The 27,933-nt window shown below is 35.9% G+C and overlaps 3 protein-coding genes across 7 annotated transcripts; 2 read left to right on the top strand and 1 right to left on the bottom strand.

Moving 5' to 3' along the window:
- Positions 1-13: 13 nt before the first annotated feature.
- On the bottom strand, positions 14-17,016 carry LOC111019847 (FAM91 carboxy-terminus protein). Its single transcript, XM_022296382.2, has 11 exons — positions 16,681-17,016; positions 16,312-16,498; positions 14,528-14,645; positions 13,654-13,750; positions 7,605-7,711; positions 5,814-5,936; positions 5,505-5,658; positions 4,839-4,899; positions 4,383-4,750; positions 1,334-2,942; positions 14-700 (listed from the first exon to the last, which is right to left on the bottom strand). Exons 2-11 carry the CDS (start codon positions 16,437-16,439, stop codon positions 451-453), a joined length of 3,015 nt encoding a protein of 1,004 aa, XP_022152074.1. The 5' UTR covers positions 16,440-16,498; positions 16,681-17,016; the 3' UTR covers positions 14-450.
- Positions 17,017-18,723: 1,707 nt separating this feature from the next.
- On the top strand, positions 18,724-25,039 carry LOC111023258 (uncharacterized). Of its 3 annotated transcripts, none has more exons than XM_022300764.2 (16): positions 18,724-18,861; positions 18,967-19,042; positions 19,215-19,308; positions 19,432-19,610; positions 20,700-20,750; positions 20,932-20,988; positions 21,270-21,390; positions 22,102-22,168; positions 22,289-22,330; positions 22,838-22,943; positions 23,014-23,124; positions 23,624-23,695; positions 23,772-23,873; positions 23,957-24,003; positions 24,339-24,366; positions 24,667-25,039. In XM_022300764.2, the coding sequence occupies exons 2-16, from the start codon at positions 19,025-19,027 to the stop codon at positions 24,766-24,768; spliced, it is 1,197 nt and encodes a 398-aa protein (XP_022156456.1). In that variant the 5' UTR covers positions 18,724-18,861; positions 18,967-19,024; the 3' UTR covers positions 24,769-25,039. The 3 variants fall into 3 exon arrangements, with proteins under 3 accessions (XP_022156456.1, XP_022156523.1, XP_022156379.1); XM_022300831.2 differs by having other exon boundaries at positions 18,777-18,881; XM_022300687.2 differs by having other exon boundaries at positions 18,807-19,042.
- On the top strand, positions 24,723-27,819 carry LOC111023462 (homeobox-leucine zipper protein ATHB-5). Of its 3 annotated transcripts, none has more exons than XM_022300928.2 (5): positions 24,723-24,798; positions 26,600-26,665; positions 26,780-27,162; positions 27,256-27,476; positions 27,604-27,819. In XM_022300928.2, the coding sequence occupies exons 2-5, from the start codon at positions 26,605-26,607 to the stop codon at positions 27,650-27,652; spliced, it is 714 nt and encodes a 237-aa protein (XP_022156620.1). In that variant the 5' UTR covers positions 24,723-24,798; positions 26,600-26,604; the 3' UTR covers positions 27,653-27,819. The 3 variants fall into 3 exon arrangements, with proteins under 3 accessions (XP_022156620.1, XP_022156672.1, XP_087976328.1); XM_022300980.2 differs by lacking the exon at positions 24,723-24,798 and adding an exon at positions 26,053-26,146; XM_088120202.1 differs by lacking the exon at positions 24,723-24,798 and having other exon boundaries at positions 26,219-26,665; positions 27,256-27,819.
- The last annotated feature ends 114 nt before the right edge of the window (positions 27,820-27,933 follow it).

The raw sequence follows: 27,933 nt of genomic DNA, 5'->3' as shown, positions 1-27,933 counted from the left end.
ATGGAAAATCTCGTGAATGAAAAAGTAGGCTTAACAAGCAAGAAAATAGCTCTTTGGTCAGTTAAAAATCTCATTGGTAAAAAAATAGACCATTTTGGCAGACAGCATCTATAAGCTATCATGAGATACAATTGGTAAAAGAAGAAGAATGAAGTGAACTCTCTTGAAATCATGGATACTAACAAGCCAGGGTAATGGTAAACTACAAACGCTAAATGCACGCCTGGGCAAGATGCTCGAGATGGGTACGTTAAGCCAACAAAGTTAACAGTAATCGTTACGTTGGACCCGATCTCAAACTTTCATTCGGTCTAGTCGCCCCAAAGATGAAACTTACGAAAAAATCATAATATAAATGGATGGTGAATGCGATCTCGCTTGTTAGGCTCGGCTTCACTTGCATTACCTTGTGTGTCATTCTAAGCAAATAAGAATGGCTGCAAAGCCTACTTAGTTGTAGCTTGCTGCTGAGGCTGCTGCTGCTTCTGCTACTAAGGCGATTGGTTGACGGGCCTGCAGGCAAGCGCCTATGTCGAATGGATGTAACTCGGAACCATCAAAAATCATATTCACACCAGGGAGTACTACTTCCTTGCTGTCAGCTTCATCTGATTCGCCTTTTGAATTCGACATATTAGCAGGAAGTGCTTCTTCAATCGGCCTGGTGGCGGCTTCATACACAGGAGAAAGAGCATAGGATCTGAAAATATCATTCATACTATTACTTCAATAGATAGTAAAATTATATCTTTACAGCCGCCTAAAATCATGACGACCATCCCTCGTCAGCATTTATCTAAAACTCCTTGTTAAGAACACTTTGGAGAGCGTGTGAGAGAACAAAAATTTACAGAATATGCATTGTCATTGAATCAGAAATGCAAAAACTATTGAGACCAAGTTTTACGCAACTAGTGCCAGAAGGTCAAGGATGTTACCGAACTGATTTCAAGGGAATAAGTTAAAACAGAGTTTTTGTAAAACATTCCTATTCGTCCCCAAATTTTCTTGTTCAGAAAGACCAGCAAAGACTCTTTCTAGTAATGAAAACCTGGTGGTGGGATTTCTTAGAAATTGTTTTTAGGTGAAGAAACATGACAGCATATGCATCCAAGGGATGCCATGACTTGAAACACATTCTTCTAATGCATCGAAGTTTCCATCGCTTTTCTGCACCAGAAGTGCACTTAAAACTTCACCCATCTTCTTATCAAAAAAAACTTCACCCATCACATTGAAAAAATAAAAATGAAAATTTACACAAGACTAGTAACCACAATATGCACTTCATTCTACCAATTGTGTAACTAAATAATGGGAAACGTAGACATACCTAAGAATGGAACCATCAAAACTCAAAACTTCAGTACGACAGCGATGCCGATTAGCAAGCTTTATTCTCTGATGTTCGCTTGCAGTTCCTGAAATAGGAGAAGAAGGATCCATTAGTGGATTCCACCTTCCACTGGCATAGTTCATGAGTTGTTTGGTAGATTCTTTAGGTTGTTCCTTCTGATATAAAAGTCTGGCAGCTGGACCTGTTGCTTGGTATTCCGCACAAACATCACGTAATCTTTTTCTCAATCCCTGCATTGCGTCATGATGCTTATACAGTAAATCTGACTGGAGTAATTCGGATGAGACCACTCTTGTACAAATATTATCACATAATTTGGGACTAAAAAGTGGTATCCCGAATCCTACACTCAATGGTACCCATTCATAGTTCTTCTCATCCGATGAAAAGTTTTCCAACTCCCTTTCTTTGAAGAGTTTCAACACCCGTATATAACCAACTGTCCACAGTTCTAACTTGTTTCCTAAAACAACTAACAAGGAGTTCAAGTCCGAAATCTCCTCCTCAGATAGACCCATATCATTACCTACTTGAACAATTGAACCATCAGAATTCTTTAAGGGTAAAGGAACATCAACGGTAATGGCTCGCCCACTTTTATCGAGATCATATTTACTAAGGGGCTGCACCAAGACAGCTGAGTATTTGAGAAGTGCGTTTAAGCAATGTAAAAGTACACTCCCTTTTACAAAATTTCCTTCAAATTTTCCTCCCAGGCCACCAACATTTGAACCATCCCAAGACCATATTAGGGCTTTCTCACAGCCGGCCAATGGTGCAGGAAGCATACGCAAACATTGCCCTTTCATTAGTATAACTGACAGTGGCCCACTGGCTACAGTTGAATATAAAACCAATTTCATCCAAGGTGTCATAGATGAATAAGATGGAGGACCAAAATGGATAGGGCCTGTTGGTCCAGGAAGAACTGATGAAGGAGGAAGAGGAATCATAGAAACAACAACATCATAGTCGCGAAGAAACAACCGATTTAATGTTGAAGGTGAAAGAGAAGCCAAGCTTTCACAGCGAAGAATATCAACTTGATATTTCTTTCTTCTCTTGAGTGATTCTCCTCCATTCTCTAGCTCATCAATCTGCATCGATTTGTTATCAACTTGGAGATCAGGAACTGGGTCAGTTACCTGACTAAAGGAAGTTCCACCATCTAAAGAGGCTGCAGAATTCGTTTCATCACCAGCACTGTTTTTAAGAGATTCAGATGAGGCAGAATCCTCAAGGAGCACTGCTGAACAGCTAGAATCATCAGCACATTTCTGATCTTCGTCCATAGTCAAGTATTCTAACTTTTCAATTGAAGCATTGTTTTTGGATTCATTGTTGTCAGAAGCTTCTGCATCTAATTTATCACAGTTTCCCTCCTCTCCTTTGGCACTGGTGGCAACTCCACCTACCAATAAACATTCTAATATACAACGTAGGCTAAATGCATGATTTGCAAATTCCTGCAGTTCACCCTCAAATTTTGCTCCTTCTAAGGTACTTAGATCTTTGCAAAGATCTGCAATGCAAGCATGGCCTAGTTTGCCAGCTTCATACAAGGTTACAGCATGGGATTTCAGTCCTGATAAAACAATTAAAGAAACAATAAGAGTTCCAAATGCATAAGCTTACATTTGCTTATAAATGCATACAAAGCAAAATAGATTTCAAAGGTGGCTGCAAACATTTGTTCTAATTGGGAGGCTTTTATAACTCCCCCAGTCCCCCTTAGCTTTTGTCTGTGTTATGTTTAGTTTGATGTTTTGTTTTCCGTTTTGTTTACATTTTCACTCCTTCGGGAGTTTGTATCTTTGAACAATTTTCTATTCTTTTACATTAAATCGATGAAAAGTTCGTTTCTTTTTTTTAAAAAAAAAAAGAAGAAGAAAAGAAGTGCAAAGATATCATGTAGGAACGATATTTTATCTATTTTATATATATCATGTGGATGGCTCATTGGTCCAAAGGAACTCAGGTTAATTAATAGGGAATGGGTTCAAATCCCATGATGGTCACCTACCTTAGGAATTAGTAATTCTCATGTGTTTCCCAACACCAAATATTGTAGGGTCAGGCAGTTGTCCCGTGAGATTAGTCGAGGTGCGCGTAAGCTGGCCCGAACACTCACGGATATCAAAATATATATATATATCATGCAATGACAGCACTACTTAAGGCATCCAGGTAAAAATGGATCAGTCGTAGAAGAAAGTGGGAGGGAAGGGAAGTTGTACATCTTGTTTAATTAACTTTCTACAAAATGCCATGTATCTACCACACCACCTAACTTACTCTACTGCGCCAAGTTCTTCACAAATATTCAATTAGTTCATGAAGCTGGTAAAGCAAAATATACAGTGGTTTATGAGATGTATCCGGTAATTCTAAGGCTCAGTGCTGGAGTTTCAAAAAAAGAAGGTAATTCCTCCCTCCCTCAAGACAGCCCACCTTGACGGAGGGAGGAATAGGAACAAACTAAGAGCTGAAACATTCATAAATGAAGAGAACTGAATCGGCAATAGCAACATAACCACAAGAAAGTTCAAGTTTTGTAAGTTACAGAGCCACCTATTAGTAGCATTTGAAAGTACATTAAACTACCGTCGTTTCCATTTTATGTTTGAATCACCGAGCATTACTTTCTTTCAGAGCATTGTCAACACAAACTGAAGTCATTAAGTCATCCATAAATGTAGCTCATCCAATTATTATACTTAATAAGTAAAAACAAAGGTTTTATATTCCTTGGGCATTTGATACTAAAGTCTCAGCTAAAGGCAAAGGAGGGTTAATCTGTAAAATTTAAAAAAAAAAAAAAGCTTCAGTTGTCCTAGCCAGCTTTTCAATTCTCTTTATAGGATTTTGTTCTACTTTTCTTGGTTATTGTTTCTTTTATTCAGTTTCATTAGTTTGATCCTTAAGATGAAGAGGAAAAAGAAACTGGATATTATAGAAATTTTTTAAAAAAATAATAAAATACTAAAAAGCTAAAAGACAAACCTGGTGAAGCTAAAAGACAGACCTGGTGAAACAGACCCCATCATGAGATATGATGTTATATTAGCATCTACAACAAAAGCAACACGATTATCAGAATCTGGTCCCAAACTATCTGTCCACCCTTGTTGGGAAGCATCGCCATCAGAAAGCATGTTTGATGAACCTGAAGCAGCTAGAGAAGCATCTTCATCAGCAAAAATAGCCCTAGGAGAGTTAGGTATGCTTGTATCTTGAAGAACAGATGCTGGATCAATTACTTTTACTGCCCATCCCAATCTACAAGCAAAAGATGCAGCAGCTTGGAGCTGATTTAGGTCAGCCTGTAATGTTGCTGCCAGTTCAGCGACAGTTGCATTTTCACTTGAAACAACAAAAACTGCATACAATAACCTGAACAACAGACTTTTCTTCATAAGGCCCAGTCAGACAAATAATACTAAAAAGAAAAGAAACAAGCTGCGGTAGATAATTGCCCTACTCCTCAATCGGGTCTTCATATGACTGTTCTCGGTTGGAAACAAACCCTTCAAGCCTAGAAACTGGATCAATAAAAGTATTAATATCTCCAATTCATCCCTTCTTACAAAGGAGTGGTTCCAATAAGGCCAATGTGCCTATTTAACCTTATTATTAAATATATATTTTTTCTAGTATACAGTAACTATTTAGATTAACAAAAAGTTTACATGCCAAGTTTAAGACCATGAAACTGTTATTATATCGTCAAACCAAGACACTGGACATATATATAAGTTGATAGTGCTGAAAGAAACATTTCATCGTTTTGTGAATAAGCTCAAACGAACAGCATTAGTAGCCAAGTAATGGTATGACATTAACATATTAGTTATCCTGGTTGTATGAGATACACCAGAAAACAGCAGATTTGGCTTCTAAAACCAATATGATCAGTTGATCACATTTAATTTAACATATAAAATTTAGAATTGATTGTCATGTGCTAATAGGAGAGACACAGCCCATATTTAAAAAATATATATACATGTATGTCTTACAGAAATATTTAGGGCTTTCAGGTGTCAGTCCAGAAATATGTCGTCTTACAGGAATAACATCAAATTAAAGAAACTCATCTTTTATCTAACTAGAAAAATAAACATATATTTGAAAATTTATTGCTTACCCTTAAAACGGTCATCTGGATAAACAGGAACATCAAAGTAGATCAATCCTCTTTTGAAGAGACCTTTTACAATATCTGGGTCGAATAGAATAAATGAATTAGCCTCCTCCTTACAAACTTTGTCTATTGTTGCCATTTCTTCTTCTGAGAGTTTCTACATATTTACAAAATTAGCAAAATTGAATCAAACCACAGAAAATAGAAACAGAATAACATTTATGCACTGCCATACTTTAGAAAACAATTATTTGTTTGTTGCATGCTACAGTAAAATATTGAACATGGAACTAGTATTTATTTGAAATTCACCTTAAATTCTTCCAATGTGAAGTTTACAAGACAAACTCCCCACCATGGTTCGATGACGAAATCGATAGGTTGAGAAGGTAAAAGCTCTCTTGCAATGGACTTGTTTAGCTTCCACATAATTTTCTGGATTTCTCAAAGGAAGAAAAAGATATTAACACATGAAAAAGCTCATCAATGTAGAAGAATAATTAGTAAAAATAAAAAAGGCTCCACATGTGATGAACTGAACCCAATATTTGCAGGGATAAGAATAACAAACCCAAGCGTAAATGCACATAATAAATTAAATGAAAAATTATTGCCTTCTGCCACAGAGGTGCATCTGTTGTGAAACTGGATGCGAAGACAATAAACATCTTTTACACATATTTTGCCCCTTCCATATAAACAATCTTTTATTTAAATAATAAATCAAGCTTTCATAGAGAAAAGATAAAGAGAAAAAATACAAAAGGGGCAAAGCATCTTGCATACATAAAGTTAGCCTGCAAACGGAGTCCAAATGCTAACTATACAAGAAGGGACTCCAATTCAAAGAAATAAGACCTAGAGAGTTTGAACAAAACTTCTTAGGAACCAATACAAACCAAAGGTGTTAAAGCTAGCAATAAACCACACAATCTAGAGAGACCTCTCCTAGTTTTTAAAAATTATGTTGTTCATTTCCAATCAAAGACCCCAAATCTCCACGAAAAAATCTACCTGCCAAAGAATTTGGCCATTATCACAAAGGGGATTACACATAACCTACTCCATCATATCTGAGCAACCACTGGGTCTGGCCAAACCAGGCTAGAACAATTGAAAGAATCCATCACAAATAGTTCGAACATATTGACAGCTCCATAAAATGTGGTTCAGGTCTTGAGCATCATTTTTGCACAAAACACACCAATACAGCCCCACCACCACTTAATAATGCCTTAAGATGAAGTACAAGGTGTTCACTCTGCCCAATAAGACCGGCCAAACAAAGAATCTAACCTTCTTAAGAATTTTCACCTTCCAGAACAAGGATAGAGTGGGCTCTCACATGTAGATGGATTGCATAACAGCTGATAAAACTACTCACAAGAGAAACCCTCTACAGGATCGTAAATCCAGAAACAAACATCTCTACCATCTGTTTGCTGGTCCTCGGGAATGGTTCGGTTAAACTGTATTGTGGTATTCAGCATATGTTTGCAAAAGATGTGCTAGAAGTAGATGTCAAAACATATGAAGAACATGATGAAGCATTCATTATAATATGGCAATCCTTTGGAGCATCTTGAAAGAAATGAATGGTGGGATATTTGAAGATGGCTAGATGGAAAAACGCATATTGTATAGACTATATTATTATCTGCTGCTTCTCTTTGGATGTCTTCAACTGAAAATTTTCAAGAGCTTCCCTTTCTTATTTTACAATCAAGATATCATAGTTGATCATAAAGTAGACTCATGTAACTTGTCAAGACTTATTCTCCTATTGTCTTGTCTCCTTCTTGCTCAATGTTTCATATAAAAACAAATATAATGCACTTACAAATTTGATCATAGCATAGTTACTCACAATTATGATCAAATTTCTTTGTTATTTTTCTATTCAATGGTCAAAACAATTATAATGCACTTACAAATTTGATCATTGTATTCTCCTTAGTCCTTCTTGTTCAATGTTTCATATAAAAACAATTATAATTCACTTACAAATAGAACATGTACCTGAAACAAGTATAATGCACTTACAAATTTGATCATAGTTAGATCTACAATAAATACATGAACATATAAACACATATCTGGTACCTTGGATCTACACTTATTCATGATATCAATAAACTCATTCCTGCCAATTCCTGTCAACCGCAACGCATCAGCCGCACTGAAATTTGGGATGCTATCATAAGGATTCTCTGCAAGTAAATAAAAGCACAAGCAAATTATCAAGTCACAGTATTTATCTGAAGCCATCAAAAGGATATAGGATGCTGAAGAAGGGATGAAGCAGAGAATAGTATGTGTTCCCTCAAAACACTACAATACCCCTAATTTGATCTAAACATTAATTTTACATAAATTACACTTCCTCATCTTTCAAGAAAAAGCAAGTCACTAGGTTGTGGAAGTATAAAGTTAAGACCACCATTTAAATGTATTGTTGAAAAAGATACTAATTAGAGAGAGATTAATCCATTATGCTAGTGAAACTCCAGGAACTCAAAATTTAGCCTACATCAGATTCATTGCAGAAGAATAGTTGCAATTCCAAAATCTTTTCAAGAAAGTGTTATTTTAAAAAGCTAACTGTTCCTACATGCGGTAGGAACAAGACCTGTCTTTGTGTGTGTGTGTGTGTGTGAGAGAGTAGCTGCAAAAAGTTCCACAAACCTATTCCAAAATCTTTTCTCAATTTGATAACTAGGTCTCGCTAAGTTGTAAGTTCAAAGATATGACAACCTTACAACCCTACAAAATTCAGTAATTTAAAAACTCAAAAGATATTTGGTGCCTTTTTGGGTTCTCCATGACCACTTGGTTTAATCTATGTGGGTTCTCCATGACTACTGTTGTGAGAAAAATGTCTTGCGAGGTTTTTCGTTTGGGGGGGACGAGATTGAGCTTAACCACCTTCAATATGCAGATGATGTTCTGATTTTTTGCCCTCCCTTTGATGACATCCTTGGTAATTGGTGGGGAGTTCTCAATATCTTTCTGATAGCTTCTGGTTTGTCCTTAAATATTGGAAAGACTTCTTTGATTGGGATAAATTGTGAGGAGGATGTTGTCACTCATTGGAGCAGTCTGCTGGGTTGTAAGATGGAGAATCTGCCATGCTCCTATCTAGGCTTTCCCTTGGGAGGCAATCAAAGAGCAAAGTCCTTGTGGGAGCCGGTTATTGATAAAATGAAAGCAAGACTTGATAAGTGGAGGAATCTTCTTCTATCCAAAGGGGGAAAACTCACTCTTTGACGTAGCACCTCACAAGGTTTTTCAAGAAATGATTCAATGCCCTTTCATTAAAAGGCTGAAACCTATTTATAGAGGTTTCAAGCTTAAGAATTACATGAGTAACTATTGTTATTGTGCAGTAAAAGTAAAGCTACTAAAATAAAAGCTATAACAGTAGCTAATAATCGAGAAAAGCTATGAAGAGCTACTTAACTACATCAATTTCCCCTACCCCAAAATGAAACTCGTCCTCGAGTTGAAAAGTAGTGGAGTTAGAAGGTGGTGAACAATCCGCAAACTAGAAACTCGCCTCTTCTTGTGGTTCAAAAATACTTCAATCGAAAATGTCTTTTTTAACTCATCAAAAAACGATAAAGTGACCAAATTGAATTAAATCCCAAGAAATTTTGATGCAATAATCTGTTGAGACAAAAGTGTTCCAAATTATCAACATTCTTTTCCTCGGGATCCTTCGGAAAACTACCCACTTTCTTCTTCTTGTATTTACATTCTTGAAGTCTACTTGGAAGGAAGAGCTTTCTTGCATTTTCTTGTAGCCGATGTTCTTGAAGTTCAATTGGAGAATCTGCATCTCCTTCATCAAAATAATCAGCAAAACTCAAAAGAAATTCATCCTCTATATTATTTGAACTTATCCAAGGGAGTTTTCTTTGGAAAAAATCAGAAGCCAGTAAAAGATTCTACCTCTTCATTGGTTCATCTTGACAATTCTTGTGAAATTCTTGACCCAAACATCTCAATAAAGATTCTTGTTAATTCTTTTGCCCGTTAACATATTGCATTTCCACTTCAAAGAACAATGTAGCCAAAGAAAAAGTAGAATCATCATCTGTTCCTATCAATTCTTCATCAACCTCTTCTTCCCCATCAAAATAATTGTCAAACTTAAGAAAAAACTCATCCTCTTGCTCAATTGCCACAACCTGAGAAGAGTTTTGGATTCCACAATTTCTGAAATCAACATCGAAGGCAGCAACTTGAGGCAAAATTGAGTTACCTCTTGCATCCTCTGAAATTTTTGTTGGTCTTATGAAATCATTTGAAGTGTCTTCACTCTTTTGGTGGCAAAATCTTCCCATCTTGGTTAAGGTATCACTTGGGTTTTTTTCTCTAGTTGGGAGTTTTGTAAAAGAAGAAAGAAAAATTTCATGGCTGTTGTTTGGAGTTTGGTGGCAAAATACCTTAGTCTTGTATGAAACTAATTTGTTAAAATTCGTACAAACTCCAACATTGTTGCTTGAACCTTCTTGATACCTTCTTGGTGTACAAACTCCAAGATTTTGGTTGAAGTCTTGCCGGACAGCTCTCAATTCTTAGAGCATTCTTGGTTCAAGAACATAATCTTGGTACCTTCTAGGCTGCACAAGGTGCTGTTCTTGGAGGTTTCTTGGTCTCTGATTGACTTCTTCGACTCTTCTTGGTGGTGTATGGTACCTCTCCGGCAGGTAATTAGTCCTTTGATCCTCCATCCACATTTCTTGATCCAATCTTGTAGAATTTTGAGGAGGAGTTCTAACCGTAGCTTGCTGTACACTCATTGCTTCGAGCTTGTCATGGATGATCTCCAAAATTTGTTTAATCTCGCCGACATCCTGCTGGATGGTTTTCACCTCTCCTTCAACCGACAGCAAGCGTGCGGTTGATGATCGTGGCGAGAGAATGGAGGCTTGCTCCACTTCTTTGTTGACGAGAGAAGAGTCACCAATGTTGATCAACTTCCTTCCCGCCATACAACCCAGAAAATCGGGATGCTCTGATACCAATTTGATGTAGCACCTCACAAGGTTTTTTAAGAAATGATTCAATGCCCTTTCATTAAAAGGCTGAAACCTATTTATAGAGGTTTCAAGCTTAAGAATTACATGAGTAACTATTGTTACTGTGCAGTAAAAGTAAAGCTACTAAAATAAAAGCTATAACAGTAGCTAATAATCGAGAAAAGCTATGAAGAGCTACTTAACTACATCACTCTTGCTCAATCCGTCTTGAATAGCATCCCGGTCTATTTTTTCTCTCTGTTGAAAGCTCCGAAGACGGTAGTGTCGGCTATGGAGAAAGTGGTAAGGGATTTCATTTGGACAGGAGGTAACCAAAAAAAGGGCTGTCACCTTGTGAAGTGGGATACGACTTCTCTTCCTCAAAGACAGGGTGGTCTTGGGGTTGGTTCTTTAAAACAGAGAAACCAATCCCTTCTGTTTAAATGGTTATGGAAATTTGCACATGAGGATAAAGCTTTGTGGAGGAGGGTCATTGGCGCGATTATGGGGTTGAGACCTACGGCTGGTTTTCCCTCCCTAAGGGTAGCTCATCAAAAGGTCGCCCTTGGATGGATATTATTAGAAACAGAGACAGTTTTGAGAAGTGGATCACTTTCAAATCCTCAAAAGGTGAAAGGGTCAGATTCTGGGAAGATGGGTGGGCAGATTCCTCTCCTCTTGCAACCTCTTTCCCTGATTTGTACATACTCTCAACCAAAAAAGGCTGCTCCTTGGCAGATTGCTGGGAGACTTCTTCCCATACTTGGGACTTGGGGTTGAGAAGGAATTTTTTCGGCAGAGAACTCAGTAGGTGGGCCAGCTTCTTAGAAAAGATTGAGTTTTGGCAGCAAGGAACGGGAAGGATAAACTTTGGTGGAAAGGGGAGAGCAGTGGTCTCTTTACAGCAAAATCAACTTTTTCTCTTCAGATTAAACCATCACAAAAGCTTAAAGCTCCAGTGACCTCCTGCATATGGAATTTTATGGTCCCCAAGAAGGTAAAATTCTTCCTTTGGTCAGTGTTCCATAGAAGTTTAAACACGGCAAAGAGGCTCCAAAGAAGATTTCCTTTCAGGTCTCTTTCTCCTTCGATATGTTGGCTTTGTAACAATGCAGCGGAAACAATAGACCACCTTTTTCTTCATTGCTCTTTTGTTACAAAGGTTTGGGCGTTTGTTCGGTCGGAGATGGATCTTCAGTTTTGTCTCCCTAAAAGAATCGATGACTTGTTTCTTGAAAACTTTGGGGGAACTTTGCTTAGAGGCAAAGCCTACGTTCTGTGGAATTGTGCGGCGAGGGCGACTCTATGGTTGACTTGGAAGGAAAGGAATAGGAGGATTTTCGAAAACAAGATTTCTATCGACGACACGTTTTGTTTTAGTATACAGCACATTGCTTCTTGGTGGTCCTTATACCACAAGAAATTCTTTTGTAATTATAGCCTACAAATAATAGATAGGAATTGGAAGGCTGCTATTGTTTAGCTTTTGGGGGAGGGTCTTCCCAACCCTCTGCCCTTAAGATGCCTCCTCTTTTGATAGATCAATGAATCTTTGTTTCTTATCAAAAACATAAATAAATATATCTTTGTTGTGTAAAACATATTTCATTCAATACATAAGATGTCAGGTCAAGTATTGGTTTACCGTTAGTTGGCTTGGTAACAAACTAGCTTATAGTTTTTTTTTCTCCCTACAACTGGGAGTCGGAGATTTGCTCCCCTATACCCAGGGGCACCCGCGTCCCGACAAACTAGCTTATAGTTATAGACTTGGAGTAATTAACCTACTATGTTGTTGGCCAATATTTTTTTCAAACATGGGTACACCAGGCTGATGAGGAACTTCTAGTGGAAAAGGGTAGAGGAATGAGGGGTTCGTTTATTTTTCATTTTCTTTTTTTAGATAAGAGACATGAATATATTAAAAAAAAAAACTCCAAGGTGGAGAGGAAACTGCCTAAAGGCCAGAGGAAGAGTAGAGGGAACCCCGCCAAAAGAACTAAACTAAAAAGGTCTTCCAATCATTTACAAATCATAAAGAAGCCGTAGTAACACATTGGCTTAACTTCTCATATGACACCCCTTCACTAAGAAGAAAAAGCTTCTTTGGATGCACTTTGTGCAAGCCGGTTTTTTGGGCTATATGGATGGAAAGAAATCATCGGATTTTCAAAGGAAATGAGCTCCCCTGTGAATATTTCTTTGATTCCATTGTATTTTTGGTCCTACCTTGGTGTAAATGTTTTCCTCTTTTTCATCATTATAGTTTTACACCTCTACTATCCAATTAGAGGGGTCTTTTGTAGATCCCGTGGAGGGTATCCCTTCCTTTTGTTCCCCTTTTTTACTTAAATTTCATACATCAATGAAATTGTTTCTTTTCAAAAAAACAAAAACAAAAACAAAAGAATGGGTGCATACCCGAGTAGAGGATGGCTAAAGCTTGTATGTCGTCTACCCCGACTTTTTCAGTATACCTATAAATTGTAACTACCTTTCCTCCACACAAAAACCAAGCACTTGAAGAGGCATAGGACTCTCCATATACTAGGATTTCCTTTAGTTACTACTTCCATATTGACTCCAACATAAATATCCCTCCCACATATTCTATTGAACTCACAACGCCTAACAATTTTCTTCAGAGAGACAACGTCAGCCTTACAACTAAACACTACACTAGATCTCACTCCTCACTCACTTTATGCCTCTCCTTGCATACGTTAAACAGATAGGAGGCATAAGGTTCCATCATAGACACATTCTTTGAATCCAAAAACTCGCAGTTTTTTGTAAGTTTAGAGTATAACTTAAAATTACATAAATTACATAACTAACTTTTACATACCCCTCACATGAAGACTCCAATATTACTTAATTCATAGTTTGCATCATTCACACAATTAATGTTAAAATGAAGAACATGAATGCAAATATTTGAGGTTAAGATCATTCAAACTCATTCTCCGATGAATTATCACAAACCATAAAGTTTTAAGCTATTAGATTAAGATTTATTTAATTATCATATTATTCTTAAGAGCTTGGTATAATATACTTTAACTAGTATACTTACAATGGTTTCACATTAAGTAACTGTATTGCATAAGTTGTGAGAAGGCTCTTACCGTTTTTCATGACCTCAAATATCATATCGCAGTAATATCTAAAGGGTGATATTCTCATTACACGGCAAACATACTCCGCAAGGTGATAAGGAAATAGCTGCAGGTAAAACATCAATGTTTAAACACTAATGAGAAAAGAAAATTTAATCAAGGTGATGACATATATGTGCATGCTAATGTAGTTATCTTATCCATTAAGTATAATAGAGTTCAGATCACAAGGAACATTTTTGTACTCAAATATCCCTTTCCTTAGACCCTCGACCTTCTTTGGGTCCAAAATTAGAGACATCCAACTTTTTGCAGTCAAGATATGTGAGATACTAATTACAATCTTTCCATGTTCATGAACTACTGGAAAGCCTTTACTTAGTCTTTGAGTGGGGTTCTCTCTACCCAGCCCTTAGGTTGTCTATCTCTTTTTTGGTTGGTATATACAAGTTTCTTGTGTAGGTATAAAAATAAAAAAGATATGTGAGATAATATTATAAAAGAATGAACCCAAAAGGATTGTCACTCATAACTACTAGGTTGAGTCCAAGGGTTATTGCCACCATGCCCAACCCTTGAGTTAGAATCTCAACAAAACTAGGTTGTTTTACAGCATATATGGTTTAGTAGCAGAATAAAATGTAACAACTAGTATTTCTACAATCCTTTTCTCACTTGGCAATACTCCAAGTTGATAGAAGTATATTACATGGAACATCAAGTTCGAAACATTACAACCATCTTCCATAACAAAAATTGCAATAGGTGGGTCTTACAAGACACCAATTAACAGGTAGAACTTGATGCCGATGAGAACTTCAGCAATAATCAATGAGATACTAATTCAATAAATAATTTGGAGAACTTTAGCTACAACACAGACCGCTAGATTCTTTCGCAGATAACGCATCATATCTTCATAGTATTCACTTTCTTTGCATACTTTGCGGGCAAAACTAGTGTTCCATGGAAGTCTCTTCTTTATACAGTGGTCAATAATCCTGCACGAAATTAGCATGCATCAACATTAAAGAAAGTGATAGCCATTTTAAAAATCAGGGGGGCTTAGCTTATTAATGCTTGTATCTTTTTAGCATTCTATACCGTCATTTTCCAGTATTTAAATTGCTGCCAACTTTTTCAATGGTTAAGTGGGACAGGGAAATTGCCTCTTCAGGTCAAACTTCGTTTGAATACCAAATGCATTATCCTTCGGGGAATATATATATACAATAAATAAAATCTCATTGAAGAAAGAGATAATGAAGAATTCTTATTTGATGAAATTGAGTGAAATAAAATATGGAGTCTTCCCAAACCCAAGCCCTAGGACTACAAGAAATACTCCGATCAGCAATCAGCATTGATCATAGAGGAAACATAATTACAAAAGTAGTTAGATGAGAAACTCCAAGTTGAAGCAAGAAAGAAAACAAGCCCCAACCTATATGCATTATATATATATTTCATAAAGCCTACATTCAATTAAATGATATTTATAATATGATGCACTGGTCTTCTTCCTTGAGGCTAGATGATTGACATGAATTGTACTACTTGGACCAAATAATTTCCAAAATAAAGGTGAATAAACAAATGCGGAATGTTGACATATCTCTGTGTAATACCTTCAATTCAAAGGGGGTAGATCTCAATATTCTCAAGTCGCCATATAACATGATCTACAACTTTTCCACCTTTTATTTCTTCACATATTATTAAAGAACCGTTTATAAGAAATCAGAAGGTTTTATTAGAGGTTCTAGGTAACTTCACCAGCAAATATATCTTCCGCCACCCAACTCCAAGAAACTTTCCTCTGCCCATTGAACTTTGTAGAGTAATAATAATATGGTAAAGCAATGCTACAACTACAATAGTGGTTATTTTTTTCAATCAGACTTTATGCTTGGGAGTAGTCAATACAAGTAACCCAAGAAATGCACCCGATATCCTTGCTCAACATTTTTGTCCCCTAAAACCATTAAAGATGTGCTGAAGACAATTACGTGTAGAAATCCGTTCAAGGGAAAGAGGAAACCCCTCAGATCAATGCAACATAATCTCTTCTTTGCAAATCGTGGGTGAAAATAAACAGGATAATTCCAAAGAGGATGATGACTTTTGGGCAATGGTGACAGTCTTTACCTATAATTGGTGTTCGCTATGTAATCAGATTTGCAGTGACCCTTTTTTGTTACTTGTGCCAATTGTAGTGCTTTTATGCATGCTCCACTGCCGGTATCTTGTCTTCCCCTTTTGTGTTCTTACATTAGTAAGAAAACAAATTGTTTTGACCTAATTATTGAGGTGATATTTATTTCTGATTTAAACGTAGCTAAATAGCCCAGCAGTTATAGCAAGAGCGCTTTAGCGAATGATGCCTCTTTACATAAGTGCAACATAAATCAACGGTTTTTACTGATGAACTTCATACATTTTGCACTTGGACTCTACCCTTTCCAACGAAGTAGAAAATAACTATATTTCGTAGGATAAGAGAGAAATGCACAAATCAGAAGTGAACAATTCATCGGTTAACGAACAGATTGTGATATTTTGCACCTTTTGGTTTCGTGTCACAGAGGCCGTACCTAAATCTATTGAAAATTATGCTATCCGAAAAGTCAGAGTAAAACCAAAAGACGACCGACGGACGTTTCTAACCTTCTGTTCCATTCTTCTTTTGAGGACAACGTTGCTTGGAGCCGTTTCGGGAGACTCTCCCAAGGACATTCTTCCTTGATGGCTTTCAATAACAACTGTTCCTCCAAAGTTGCTGGAATGTGCTGCATTTTCCGGATAGAGTAATTCTAATCCCTGAATATAAATCTTGAGCTGTGAACTCGAAGAGCTGCAAAATAAATTCGATAAACCGAAGAACCAAGTCAGTTCGTGTTCAATTTTCGACCAAAAGGAAACGAAATTAATATTATAAGCATCCGAGTATCAGTCAACTGCAAAAAAGCTCTGCGTGCAGCAGCTTCTAGGTTGCTTAAATCAGACCGTGATGGAACAAAGAGGAGTGATTCCAACCTTTGATCGGCAACTGGTGCACGTCTACAAGATTCCGATCAGGCAAGCCGGTTTAGTAGATCGCCAGTGCCAGTACCAAGCATGCTCCACACGATCAGATTGAACATGAGACAGTTGAAAGTATATTTTCCGGATCTTCGTTTCTCAGTAGGTGAACGAGCTCAGAGTATGAAATTCGGATTGAGCTTAAGAGTTGAATCTTTCAATTCCGATGCGCTTGACAGCTTGCGCTGATGCCCGACGATCGTTTGTCATTCAGATCGTTTTCCGGATTTTGATGTTTTTTTTACCCGAAATATCTTCGACATCTTCAATTCTTTGGAATATGGATCGGTTATGGGACATAATATAATTAGGTTGTTCAATAGCCATTAAATCATTTTAAACAAATAAATAAAATAACGAATTATAAAATTTAATTCCATTTTTTTCCCTTTTTAAATGAATTCCTTTTTTTTCATTTTTTTAATTAATTCCAAACTTTTAAGTAGGGGTTTTTTTTTTTTAATGTTACTGTTTTTTAAACTTGTTTTTAAAATATTATCAAATCATAACTTATTCAAAATAGGGCTCATGTGGAGATAGTCTGGTTGAATGTGGCATGGTATATCGTAGCAGAGACAACATGCAGCCACGTTGCTTCAAAAAAAATTACATATATCATCTATTTAAACTTGACTTCTACAATTTTTAAATAATTTACCCACTTTAGTAAGGTGGTTATATTCTCACCGATTATGGAGGCGTAAATTTCAAAATGTGGGATAATTTGTTTAAAACTTTTAGGATTCATCTCTTAAAACGACATAGCCACATGTAATCTATTGAGAGACGACTCGAAGTAAATTTATACTTCAAATTATTTTTAAAATAAGTTTAAAAATTTAATAATATTAAACAACATAATTTTATTTTTTAGTACAACTTTAAATAAGCGTATACTGTATAATAATATATTTAGATTTAGATATTTAAAAATTTAATCAGGTAACTAGTATCTTTTTTTTGTTTAAATATTTTTTACTTTTGTTTATGATGGTATTTGTACTTTAAAGTGCTTATTTTGATTTTTGTATTCTCAATTTTTATTTGTTTTAATCATCATGGTAATATCTGAAGGTAACGTAGCTATGTGTCGTTTCTCGAATAGACAATGTACAATTCAAAATGAATTATATCATCTCTCATGGTATACAATTTTATGAAGCATTATAGATCAATTTAAATATTTGATGGTATTTTAAAAATAAGTTTAAACAGTATTAATACTAAACCCACAAAAATCATGTATTTTTTTCCTTTTGAAAACAAATCATGTTTTTTTTTGTACAACTTTAAAGGGTGCATAATGTATATTACTATATTTAGACTTTAGATATTTAAAAAATGTAATTAAGTAATTTATATATTTTTATTTATATGTTTAAATACTTAGTTTGTAGTTTTGATTTTCGTTGGTCATGGTCTATACTTTGAAGTATTAATCTGATCTGTGTACTTTCAACTTTTATTCTGTATAGTCGTTGTACTTTCAAAATGTTCGTTATAATAATCTCTTAAAGCAACGTAGCTACATGTCGCCTCCCAAATAGACGATATACGATGTCAAAATAGACTAGGTTGTCTATAATTGCAGAAGAATTTATAAAGTAATATAGATAATTTTATATTTGACAATATGTTCAAATTAGGTTAAGAAAATAGTAATATTAAACAAACAAAAACCTATTATTTTAGTACAACCTTTTTGTTAAGTACATTTTTAGTACAACTTTAAACATGATGTAGAAGAGAAAAAAATTATCATTAAAAAGAGGGGAGTTAAAATTACGAGGATAATTTTTATTTTAAATACGTGAATTGTACCACCGACGAGTAGTGACGTAGTGAAGTTGTGGTGTAGTGGAATTACTTCATTTCCAATTTATCCTGTTAGGTTTATAAGGTGAGATTGCATAGGTTTATAAGGTGAGATTGCATGTGAAATAAAAACCAAATTATAAGTACAATGCTCAAAGCGAACAATATCCGTAGAGCGGCTTCCGGAGTAGTTTAAAATTTCCCCCAACTAGGTCTTATTCGCACCGTAAAACCAACCATATAAATAGGCATGCGATGTTATAGCTCAATGCAAAGGTTGCCAATTGATACACGTTTTACCCGCCTTTTATCGCCCTCTGCGTAAGCTCATCTTTCACAGAGTCAGCAATCTACAGCCCATAGTTATCGACGGAGTTCTCTTTCATCCGAATTCCATTTATTTCTCTCGTTTTCTCTTAAATGCAGTACTAATCGGAGACTTCTCCAGCAACTGGGAAAATTGGGAAGTTGAAATATTGGTTTCATGGCGCTTCGTTTCGAGGTATAATTTCGTTTTTGTATAACTTCTGTGTGTGTTCGTCTGTTTAGGAATAATGCACATGCATATATATTTCCCAGGAAAAGTTACTGGATCCATGGTTGAATAATACTTTACAGATGATTCCGTGCTAGCATAAAGTCTTGATTTTTTCGTCCCCTGCTTGTTCATTTAGATTTTGGGAAGATTTAATCGAGCTCGTGCTGCTCAACTCACTCTCCCCCACTTCATATGTCAAACACCTCTGTTTATGCCAGTGGGAACCCAAGGTATATTTTCGAAGCCAATCCAGCATGCATATGCATCCCTCGTGGAAGATATATAAATTGTAGTTCGTATCACTTGTCCAATTGCATGCAGTAGTGTTTGAAATTGAGTTTACCTGATTATAGGGACAATTAAAGGGTTAACTAATCAGCAACTTGAGGAGATTGGTTGCCAAATTATACTTGGAAATACATATCATTTAGCGCTTCGTCCTACTTCCGAGCTAATTGATGAGCTAGGAGGTCTCCACAAGTTTATGAACTGGCCCAGAGCAATGCTTACTGATTCTGGCGGGTTTCAGATGGTCGTTTATCTACTTTTGATTCCTCTTCACCATTTCTGATTCGTATATTTGCAGGCAGACATACATACATACATACATATATATATATATATACATATTTGTCATTCTTGCTTCTTTATGGTAGTTCAGAAGGATTGAGAACTTCAGTCCCTTGCAAACTCATTCACATAATATATGTTACTTAGACAGTGTTGTATTAGTATAATTACTCATCTCACGTGCTGATGAATCAATAACTTGTATTACACCTGGTGAGGGCAATTAGATAAAAAAATTGATTTGACACACAGATCTATAGTTCATTGTAGATGAAGATAACATGGAAAGGAAAAACCTGTGGTCTTTAAGTCTTTAGATATTTTCTGCAACAGATAAAGAAGATGAGGCTGGATCATCTCCTCTTGGAATCTTTTGGGGATATTTGGATAAAAGGAGAAGCAAATATTTTGTGGAATTGTGCTGTGTCCCTACGGCTGATTTGGAGGGAGATACACAATAGGATTTTTGAAAACAAGAGTGTTCCGATGAATTATTTTTTGTAATAGTGTACAACATGGTGCTCTAACTATAAGAATTAATGATTTTTTTTTTGTTGGTAATTACAACCATGTGATAATCATTAATGACTGGAAGATTCTTATTTCTTATTTTTCGGGAGGGGGTTCTCTCTACCCTTTGCCCCTAGGTTGTTTTCCCGTTTTTTTTGTCTATAATACCACTGTTCCGTTTCTTATAAAAAAAGGAAGTTAAGGGAGAGGTAGGCAACTTGCTGCAACAGATAAGTTTCGAGATGCTGGATACTTGACCTTAGAGCCTGTAGCTGATGTTGAAGTAGGCTGTCTGAAATTTAGTGCTCCGACTGAAATAAGGAACCTTTAAGTTCTTAAAGTACAGGGTCTGACTGATATGGGGACTAGTACAGGCTACATTCATCTGAATATCTATTTATAAAATACCAACTCAAATTTCATTTACTTCACTCTTCTCTTTGAACTTCCTATTGTCATTATAATTCCTTCATATCATTTCTATTAGTTTTCTTGATATTATCAACGTAATGAAGGTTATATTCCATTTAATATTCGCTAGGTATCATTGTTGCACTTAGCTGATATCACCGAAAAAGGTGTAACATTTCAGGTACTTTCTCAATGTTTATTTCAGAAGTTAACTATTGTTTAGGCATATGAAGACTTTTAGCTGACAGTAGTATTTAGCATTATCTTCTGGTGAAGAATTTTGTTGATTTGTACAGACGAATACCTTAATTCTCTAAATCTTCTAAAACAAAAAGTAACTAATGCAAATTTTCTTTCTTCAGTCTCCGGTTGACGGGAAACCAATGCTTTTGACTCCTGAGGAATCAATTCAAATTCAAGTAGGTTAATATATGCTTGCTTGATATTAACACTGTCAATATTGTTATTTTTACTTTCAGAAGTTGTTTCTATCTGTACTGGTTGGTTTTCTTCTTCAATCCTCTATAGTCTCTATGCCCAAATGATATTGTAAATTGTCAATAGAATACAGATATAGGTTCAAATCTTGGTGACCGTCCACCAAGTATATAAAATAATAAAATATCCAATCAATGCTTCATTTTTTTCCCTTGGGTTACTGCATTTTAATGCTTCATTTACCCCCCTAAATTTCTCACAGAACAGAATAGGAGCAGATATTATAATGGCTCTTGATGACGTAGTGAGAACAACCATTACAGGTCCAAGAATTGAGGAGGCCATGTACCGTACGCTTCGATGGATAGACAGATGTATAGCAGGTAAAATTTTCAAGCACTTGCATAAATATGGATTATAAAAAATAACTCATATGAATAGAGACCACAAAGATTTATTCATCTGAGTTAAACTACTTTTATATTCTAAGTTGATGTGATTTGTTAGGTTTTGATTAAAAACGGAGCATTCTTCACTCACCATGTTCAAATGTTGCTTTTTCCCGTCCTAGCTCCCATCTTTATAATTTAAGATTCTCATTATTTCTTTGTTCACTCACAACATTTCATGCTGTATGGTCCATGTTCTATAAATAAATTTAGACCAACCGAGTATGTCACCTTAATTCAATTTACTTCAATATATGTATATATATTTTTTGATATCCGTGAGTGTCCGGGCCAGCTTGCGCGCACCTCGACTAATCTCACGAGACAACCGCCTGACCCTACTACATTTGGTTGCCAAGGAAACACATAGGAAATTAATTCCTAGGTAGGTGGCCATCATGGGTTTGAACTAATTCCCTTTAAATCCTTTTTGATTTACCTTGGTTCTGTCCCTACTACATTTGGTTGCCAAGGAAACACATAGGAAATTAATTCCTAGGTAGGTGGCCATCATGGGTTTGAACTAATTCCCTTTAAATCCTTTTTGATTTACCTTGGTTCCTTTGGACCAATGAGACAACCCATGATGGTTCCATTTACTTCAATATTTAAGGATTTATTTTCTGAGATACTTCTTGTATTCAGCACATAAGAGACCTGACGAGCAGAATTTATTTGGCATTGTGCAAGGCGGTTTAGATCCAGTCCTAAGGTATAACTTCAAACAGTTTTCATCATTTCACTGTCCCTCAGTGAGTTGAAGGATCTGGTCCTTCTTTCTCCATTCCCACAACTGTCGCTTATATTATCTGATTGTTTATTCTAATGCCAGGGACATATGCGTCCGAGGCTTGGTTGACCGGAATTTACCAGGGCAAGTTTACACTACTTCAAGTGGATGATATTATTTAATCTTATTTTGGACATTATAGGATGCATAAAACCTAAGTAGCTATTGAAGGTGGTATTAACTGTGGGCTTTTAATTTTCTTGAGATTTTTTAGTAGGAAACAGAACTTTATTTGAAGATAACAAAATGCAATGGGATAGGTGGAGGGCATCTCAAATGAGAACAAAAAAGAATCTCCCGTACTATACAAATAGAAACTTCCTTAGGAAGCATGACACTGGTTATAATTGGCCGATGGGGTTTTGATCTTCCCCTTTCATCTTTCTTTGCTTCTTTGTTTAATTACTGGGAAAACCTCTTCTGTTTCATTCACGTGCAAAGAAATGTATTCTTGTGAGGTACACTTAAATTCTCCTCATTGATCATTAGTGTTTAAGATCATTAGCTGATGCTCTCATGAACGTTGTTAGTCTGTTTTCTTTAATGGCGTTGAATGGTTGAGGTACTGAAACTGCCTGTTTGTTTCAACAGCTATGCAATTGGTGGTCTGGCAGGTGGAGAAGATAAAGATTCATTTTGGCGTGTTGTTGCCCAGTGCACTGCTTCACTGCCTGAGGACAAACCTAGATATGTTATGGTATAGTTTTTATACTTCTATAATTCTTCATGTTACCACAACTTTATTTGACTTATTTTAATCTTGTCAGGGTGTTGGTTATCCACTGGACATTGTAGTATGTAGTGCTTTAGGTGCCGACATGTATGACTGTGTTTATCCAACCCGTACTGCTCGCTTTGGCACAGCGCTTGTTCCTGAGGTGAGTGCATCACTGAGCTTTTGAACGAGTAATATTTTCCTTTTTTGGGTGGGGTCGCTTACCTTCTTCTTCTTTATATTTTAATTTATTTTTTCCATTTTTCCTTTTTTTAATCATTAATGTGTCCCCAACGTGTCCATGTCCTACATTTTTAGAAACTGGTGTCCTCGCCGTATCTGTGTCCATACTGCTTAGTGTGCTGGTTACTAATACCTCCAGTATTATAAATTATAGAACTATTATCATATTGAAGGAGGACCGTATCTTTGATTCTATGCATGCTGTTAGGTATGATTTTGTGCATATTTAGGTGTATTTTTGTACTCTTTCATTGTCTTTAACATTATTTATTATTTGACTTGCAAGCTGCCGAGATTGGGGAAATGTAGGATAGTCTATGTATATATATATATATATATATATATATTATTCTTTCAGTTACAGTTTTGCCTAATTAGTCACCCTTTGAAACATAATCTGTTTGTGATATTCACTGCAGGGAGTTTTAAAACTAAAACACAAAGCGATGGCTGATGATACCCGTCCTGTTGATCCTACATGTGATTGCATGGTATACTTTTCTTAGTAGTTAGTTATTTTCAGTTTAAGGAGACAGTATGCATCTGCTTCATCATTTACTATCTCAGGTCTGCAGGAACTATACTAGGGCCTACATCCACTGTCTTGTTACAAAAGATGCTATGGGTTCTCAGCTACTCTCATATCACAATTTGTATTACATGATGAAGGTCCGGGGCACTATCTTGCCTACATATTTCCTATTTTTTGTTTCTTTTATAGAACTAACTGTAGAAGTGCTGAAAATTCACAGCTTAGCAGAGATCTCCATTCTTCAATAGTTCAGGGGCAATTTCCAGAGTAAGTTCTCCATTTTGTACTATCAAGGCCTAAGTGTATTTTACCTTCCAAACTATGCTCTACAAGTTTGTAAATTTCAATGTCCCAGTTATTATTTATTTCTCCACATATCGATTCAAATTATATTTGTTATCCTTCAGCTAGAAAATGTAAATTCATTTCAAAGATTACACCAGTGAAAAGTGTGACACTATTATTCAATTTTACCTTTTTAAACCACAAAATTTTCACAAAGGTTTTTTAATAAACCACAAAAAAGTCATCACACGGGATGCGATTTGTAGTTGCTTCTAATAGTGGCCTGTTAGCCTAACATGCTTTTAAACTTTTTGCAGGTTCGTTCGCAAGTTTTTGCAGAGAATGGTATTGGTTCTTGGGAAGACTCATCTCTCTCTCTCTCTCTCTCTCTCACAAATCTTACATAAGTGCCTAGCTCAGAACCTGCTTCAGTAGCTTGATAATTTCAAAGATAAGACCTCAGAGATTTCTGTGGGTCAAATAGGCGGCAATGATCACCCCCCTATACACACACCAAAAAGAAAAGAAAAGAAAAAGAAAAGGAGAGAGAGAGAGAAAGAAAAGAAAGACAGTAGCTGTTCTTTCAATTGACTGAATTTACGTCAATATGGAACCTAATATAATAGCCTCTTTATTTTCTTATAGTTCCCTCATGGTGATGTGCCACAATGGGTCTGCAATGCCATGGAGGTTGCCGGTATCGACATCTCCTCCTGCTGCGCTCCTTCATCGTCATCATTGGATTAAAACCGAACCATCAACGAGGAAACTAGTCAGGTTGGCTTTTATCAGGTTTTTACTTCAAAGAGGTTACCACTAAATCATAGAATCAAATCTTTTTGCACAAGATCACCAAAATGCAGCATAAATTTTGTAGCCTGCATATGCTGCTTCATTAGCAAATACCACATTTTGATGATGCCTTCTATTTTTGTTTCACACACGAATTACTGTAAACTTTTGCCATACAGATACAGTGGCAGGCCTGTAGTTATCAATCCACATTTACTTAATTTAACTTGTCTAATCTCTCTATCATTAATGCTTGATCTGTTAATTTATCTTTGATGGGATTTGGTCATGACTTTCATTTAGTTGTGGGATTTATTAGTCACAGTCACAGATAATTGCGGCTTACTTGCTATTAGCATATGTGTCAAGACTGTGTATTGATCCAATCCCTCAACTTTATGATAAGACTAATCCCTAAACTCACGCGCATCCATATGAATCAAGTCTCTAAAAGAAGGATTCTTGAAAAGAAAGTGGATTTTGTAGAATTCCTGTGCAGCCTTTGATCTTTCATTCTCGATGGCACTTGAAAAAAAAAATTCAATTGCTCCCTCTTATATACTATTTTAGCTAGCTGTTTGCTCTTGCTTCTTCTTCCATTTTTTTTAATAAAAAATTTATGTGGCGTGTTGTTTTGACTCAACAATTTTAGTTGATCAGCTTTTGTAGGAGTTTTAATTGACTTGTGTGTAGGTAAGTATAATACTGTCATTTTTTTAATTACTACTAGATAATTACATTTTTTAAAATATAGCATCATATATGTAATGCTTGTTGGACAAGTTTGACTGTAGTCAGATTGAATGCACGCTCATTTTAACATAGAGACAGTATCTTTGGGGAAAAAAAATCTTCTATGAATTTTTGTTAAGAACTTTAATGGGTTGACTTCATTTTTTGTTTTTGTGAGTACAACAACACGTTAGAGTGAAGGATTAAGAATATATGCTTTAACTAATTGAGTTATTTTAGGATAAGATATATGTTATCGTCTCAGAGGTAGATCGTAAATATTTTCATCAAATTGATCGTGATTATATGTGTAATAACTTCAGAATTCAGAATTAGTTGATCCGGCAACAATATGAATTTTACTTTACTAAATTCAAAGAAGAAATAGGTTGGAACATTACTTTACTATAAATAAACAGGGTACAGGTTACAAAAACGAAAGATTCAATTCCAGAAACTGCAGTTGTGTCAAACTAAAAGATAATTAGAAAACAATTGTGTTGGCAGAGTATAAAAGGGAAAAGGGGAAAGCAGTGTAGAACCCAAGTCGCAAAACCAGCAAGCCAAAAACTGGTCCTTCATCAGAACCCTCCCCAAAAAAGTGAGTTATAAAGCAGGGGCCGATGCTTTTTTAGTCCTTTTTAAGAGAATAAGTCTGATTATATAAAACAACAAAAACCAAAAAGCCTTCCAATACCATTTCAATAAATAAATAAAACAATTTATTATTATTATTATTTTCACATTGATCCATTATGATTAGACAATAATTAAAGATATTTTCATGTCACTTCAAAAAGGAAAAAAAAAAAAAAAACTCCACCATAGTTTCTTGTCAGCCAAATGCTTGGCTCTGTCTCATGAAATTCAAGAAATGAAAACTGAGAAAGACAGAAGCAGCATCATTTTGGTTGCAGGAGCGAGGAAAAAATTAGAGAGAGAACTTTAAAATTATAAGTTTTTTTGGTTCTCTTTTAAATACACTTTTTTGAAATCTTTGCCCCAATAAAAATCCCACCATTTTGCTCTGTTTGGCCATCTTATTCCTTTGCAGTTGTGATGAAGAGATTTGGCCATTCAGAATCTCTGGATTCTTTCATCTCCATTTTCTCTCCAAAGGGTAAGTAATCCTCAAAACCAAACACCCAAAAGAAAAAGGAAAAAAAAAACTCTCTTTTTTCTGTTTTTTTTTTGTTTTTGTTTTCTGAGTCTCTGTTTTTGGTTTTGTTTTCAGAGCAACCGAGCTCCACCACCGCCGGAGGCTACAGCAAGGAGTTTCAGGCAATGTTAGACAGTTTGGAGGAAGAAGAGAACAGCGAGGACGGCGGCGGCGGCGGTCCGGCGCCGGAGAGAAAACGGCGGCTGAGGCTGGATCAAGTGAAGGCCTTGGAGAGGCATTTCGAAGTGGAAAACAAGCTGGAACCTGACAGAAAACTGAAGATTGCAGCAGAATTAGAGCTGGAGCCACGGCAAGTGACAATTTGGTTCCAAAATCGGCGAGCCCGTTGGAAAACCAAGCAATTAGAGAGAGATTATGGAGTTCTTAAAGTCAATTACGATGCCCTTAAACTCGATTACGATGTTCTTGAGAAACAGAACACTTCTCTTGCTTCGAAGGTACTCAAAATCGGCTCCATTTTTTGATTTCCCGAATTGGGTTTGCATTTTTATGCTCCAATTTTAAATTATAATGTTGGAATTTGTTGGCAGCTGAGAGAGTTGCGGGAAAAAGTAAGCAGAGAGAGCGAAGAGATGAAAATTCAAAGAGAATTCACCGCCATTGATAACTGTTCTGCAACTTCGATGATGAATTGCTTTGAAATTTCAAATCAGAGAGAGTTTATGAAGGCGACGAATGAGGAGCAGAGTTTGTTTAATGCAGAGGAGACTTGCAATTTCTGTTCTGTGGATCAAGCTCCATCTCTCCACTGGTAAACCCATTTGATTCGATGCCTCCTCCATCTTTAACAATTATCCTTCATCTTCTTTTTTCTTCTTCTTTGTTGTTTAAAAAAGATTTCTTGGGATGCCAATATAATTCATGTTGGTTAAGAATAGGGGAACAGTGGAGGAGCAAAGAAGAAGGAGCCTCGAAATAACGATTTAGTCCCGGGCCAAATCGGTGAAATTTGAGACACGCTAAAGTTTGGAGACTAAATTATTATTCAAATTTAGAAACTAAATTATTACTTTTAGAACCGGTTAAGATGTTAATTTTTTTTTTCTAAGTTAAAAATATATTTGATCCATAAAATAAATTTTTTTAGTCCTTTATGCTTTTAAATCTTTTCGCGATTTTAGTATATGTAGTTTAAAGGTTGTCTCCTTAAAATTTCATGACCACCCATTTCAGGAATTAGTAATTCTTATGTGTTTACTGACACCAAA

The sequence above is a fragment of the Momordica charantia genome (genome assembly GCF_013281855.1).
Source record: "Momordica charantia cultivar OHB3-1 chromosome 11 unlocalized genomic scaffold, Mcharantia_2.0 BLBB01000011.1, whole genome shotgun sequence".
Taxonomy (NCBI): Eukaryota; Viridiplantae; Streptophyta; class Magnoliopsida; order Cucurbitales; family Cucurbitaceae; genus Momordica; species Momordica charantia.
This window is presented reverse-complemented; position numbering and strand designations above follow the sequence as displayed.

What these genes read in the sequence shown, in the direction of transcription:
- LOC111019847 (XM_022296382.2), bottom strand. Translation starts at nt 16,439, where the DNA reads ATGCAGCACATTCCAGCAACTTTGGAGGAACAGTTGTTATTGAAAGCC. An exon ending in AAAGAAGAATGGAACAGAAG is followed by an intron (nt 14,646 to 16,311) that starts GTTAGAAACGTC and finishes AATTTCGTGCAG; the next exon opens with GATTATTGACCACTGTATAA. An exon ending in GATGGGGTCTGTTTCACCAG is followed by an intron (nt 2,943 to 4,382) that starts GTCTGTCTTTTA and finishes TTGTTTTATCAG; the next exon opens with GACTGAAATCCCATGCTGTA.
- LOC111023258 (XM_022300764.2), top strand. An exon ending in GGTTTAGATCCAGTCCTAAG is followed by an intron (nt 22,169 to 22,288) that starts GTATAACTTCAA and finishes TTCTAATGCCAG; the next exon opens with GGACATATGCGTCCGAGGCT. An exon ending in GTTGACCGGAATTTACCAGG is followed by an intron (nt 22,331 to 22,837) that starts GCAAGTTTACAC and finishes TTGTTTCAACAG; the next exon opens with CTATGCAATTGGTGGTCTGG.
- LOC111023462 (XM_022300928.2), top strand. Translation starts at nt 26,605, where the DNA reads ATGAAGAGATTTGGCCATTCAGAATCTCTGGATTCTTTCATCTCCATT. An exon ending in CTCCATTTTCTCTCCAAAGG is followed by an intron (nt 26,666 to 26,779) that starts GTAAGTAATCCT and finishes TTTTGTTTTCAG; the next exon opens with AGCAACCGAGCTCCACCACC. An exon ending in CAAGCTCCATCTCTCCACTG is followed by an intron (nt 27,477 to 27,603) that starts GTAAACCCATTT and finishes GGTTAAGAATAG; the next exon opens with GGGAACAGTGGAGGAGCAAA.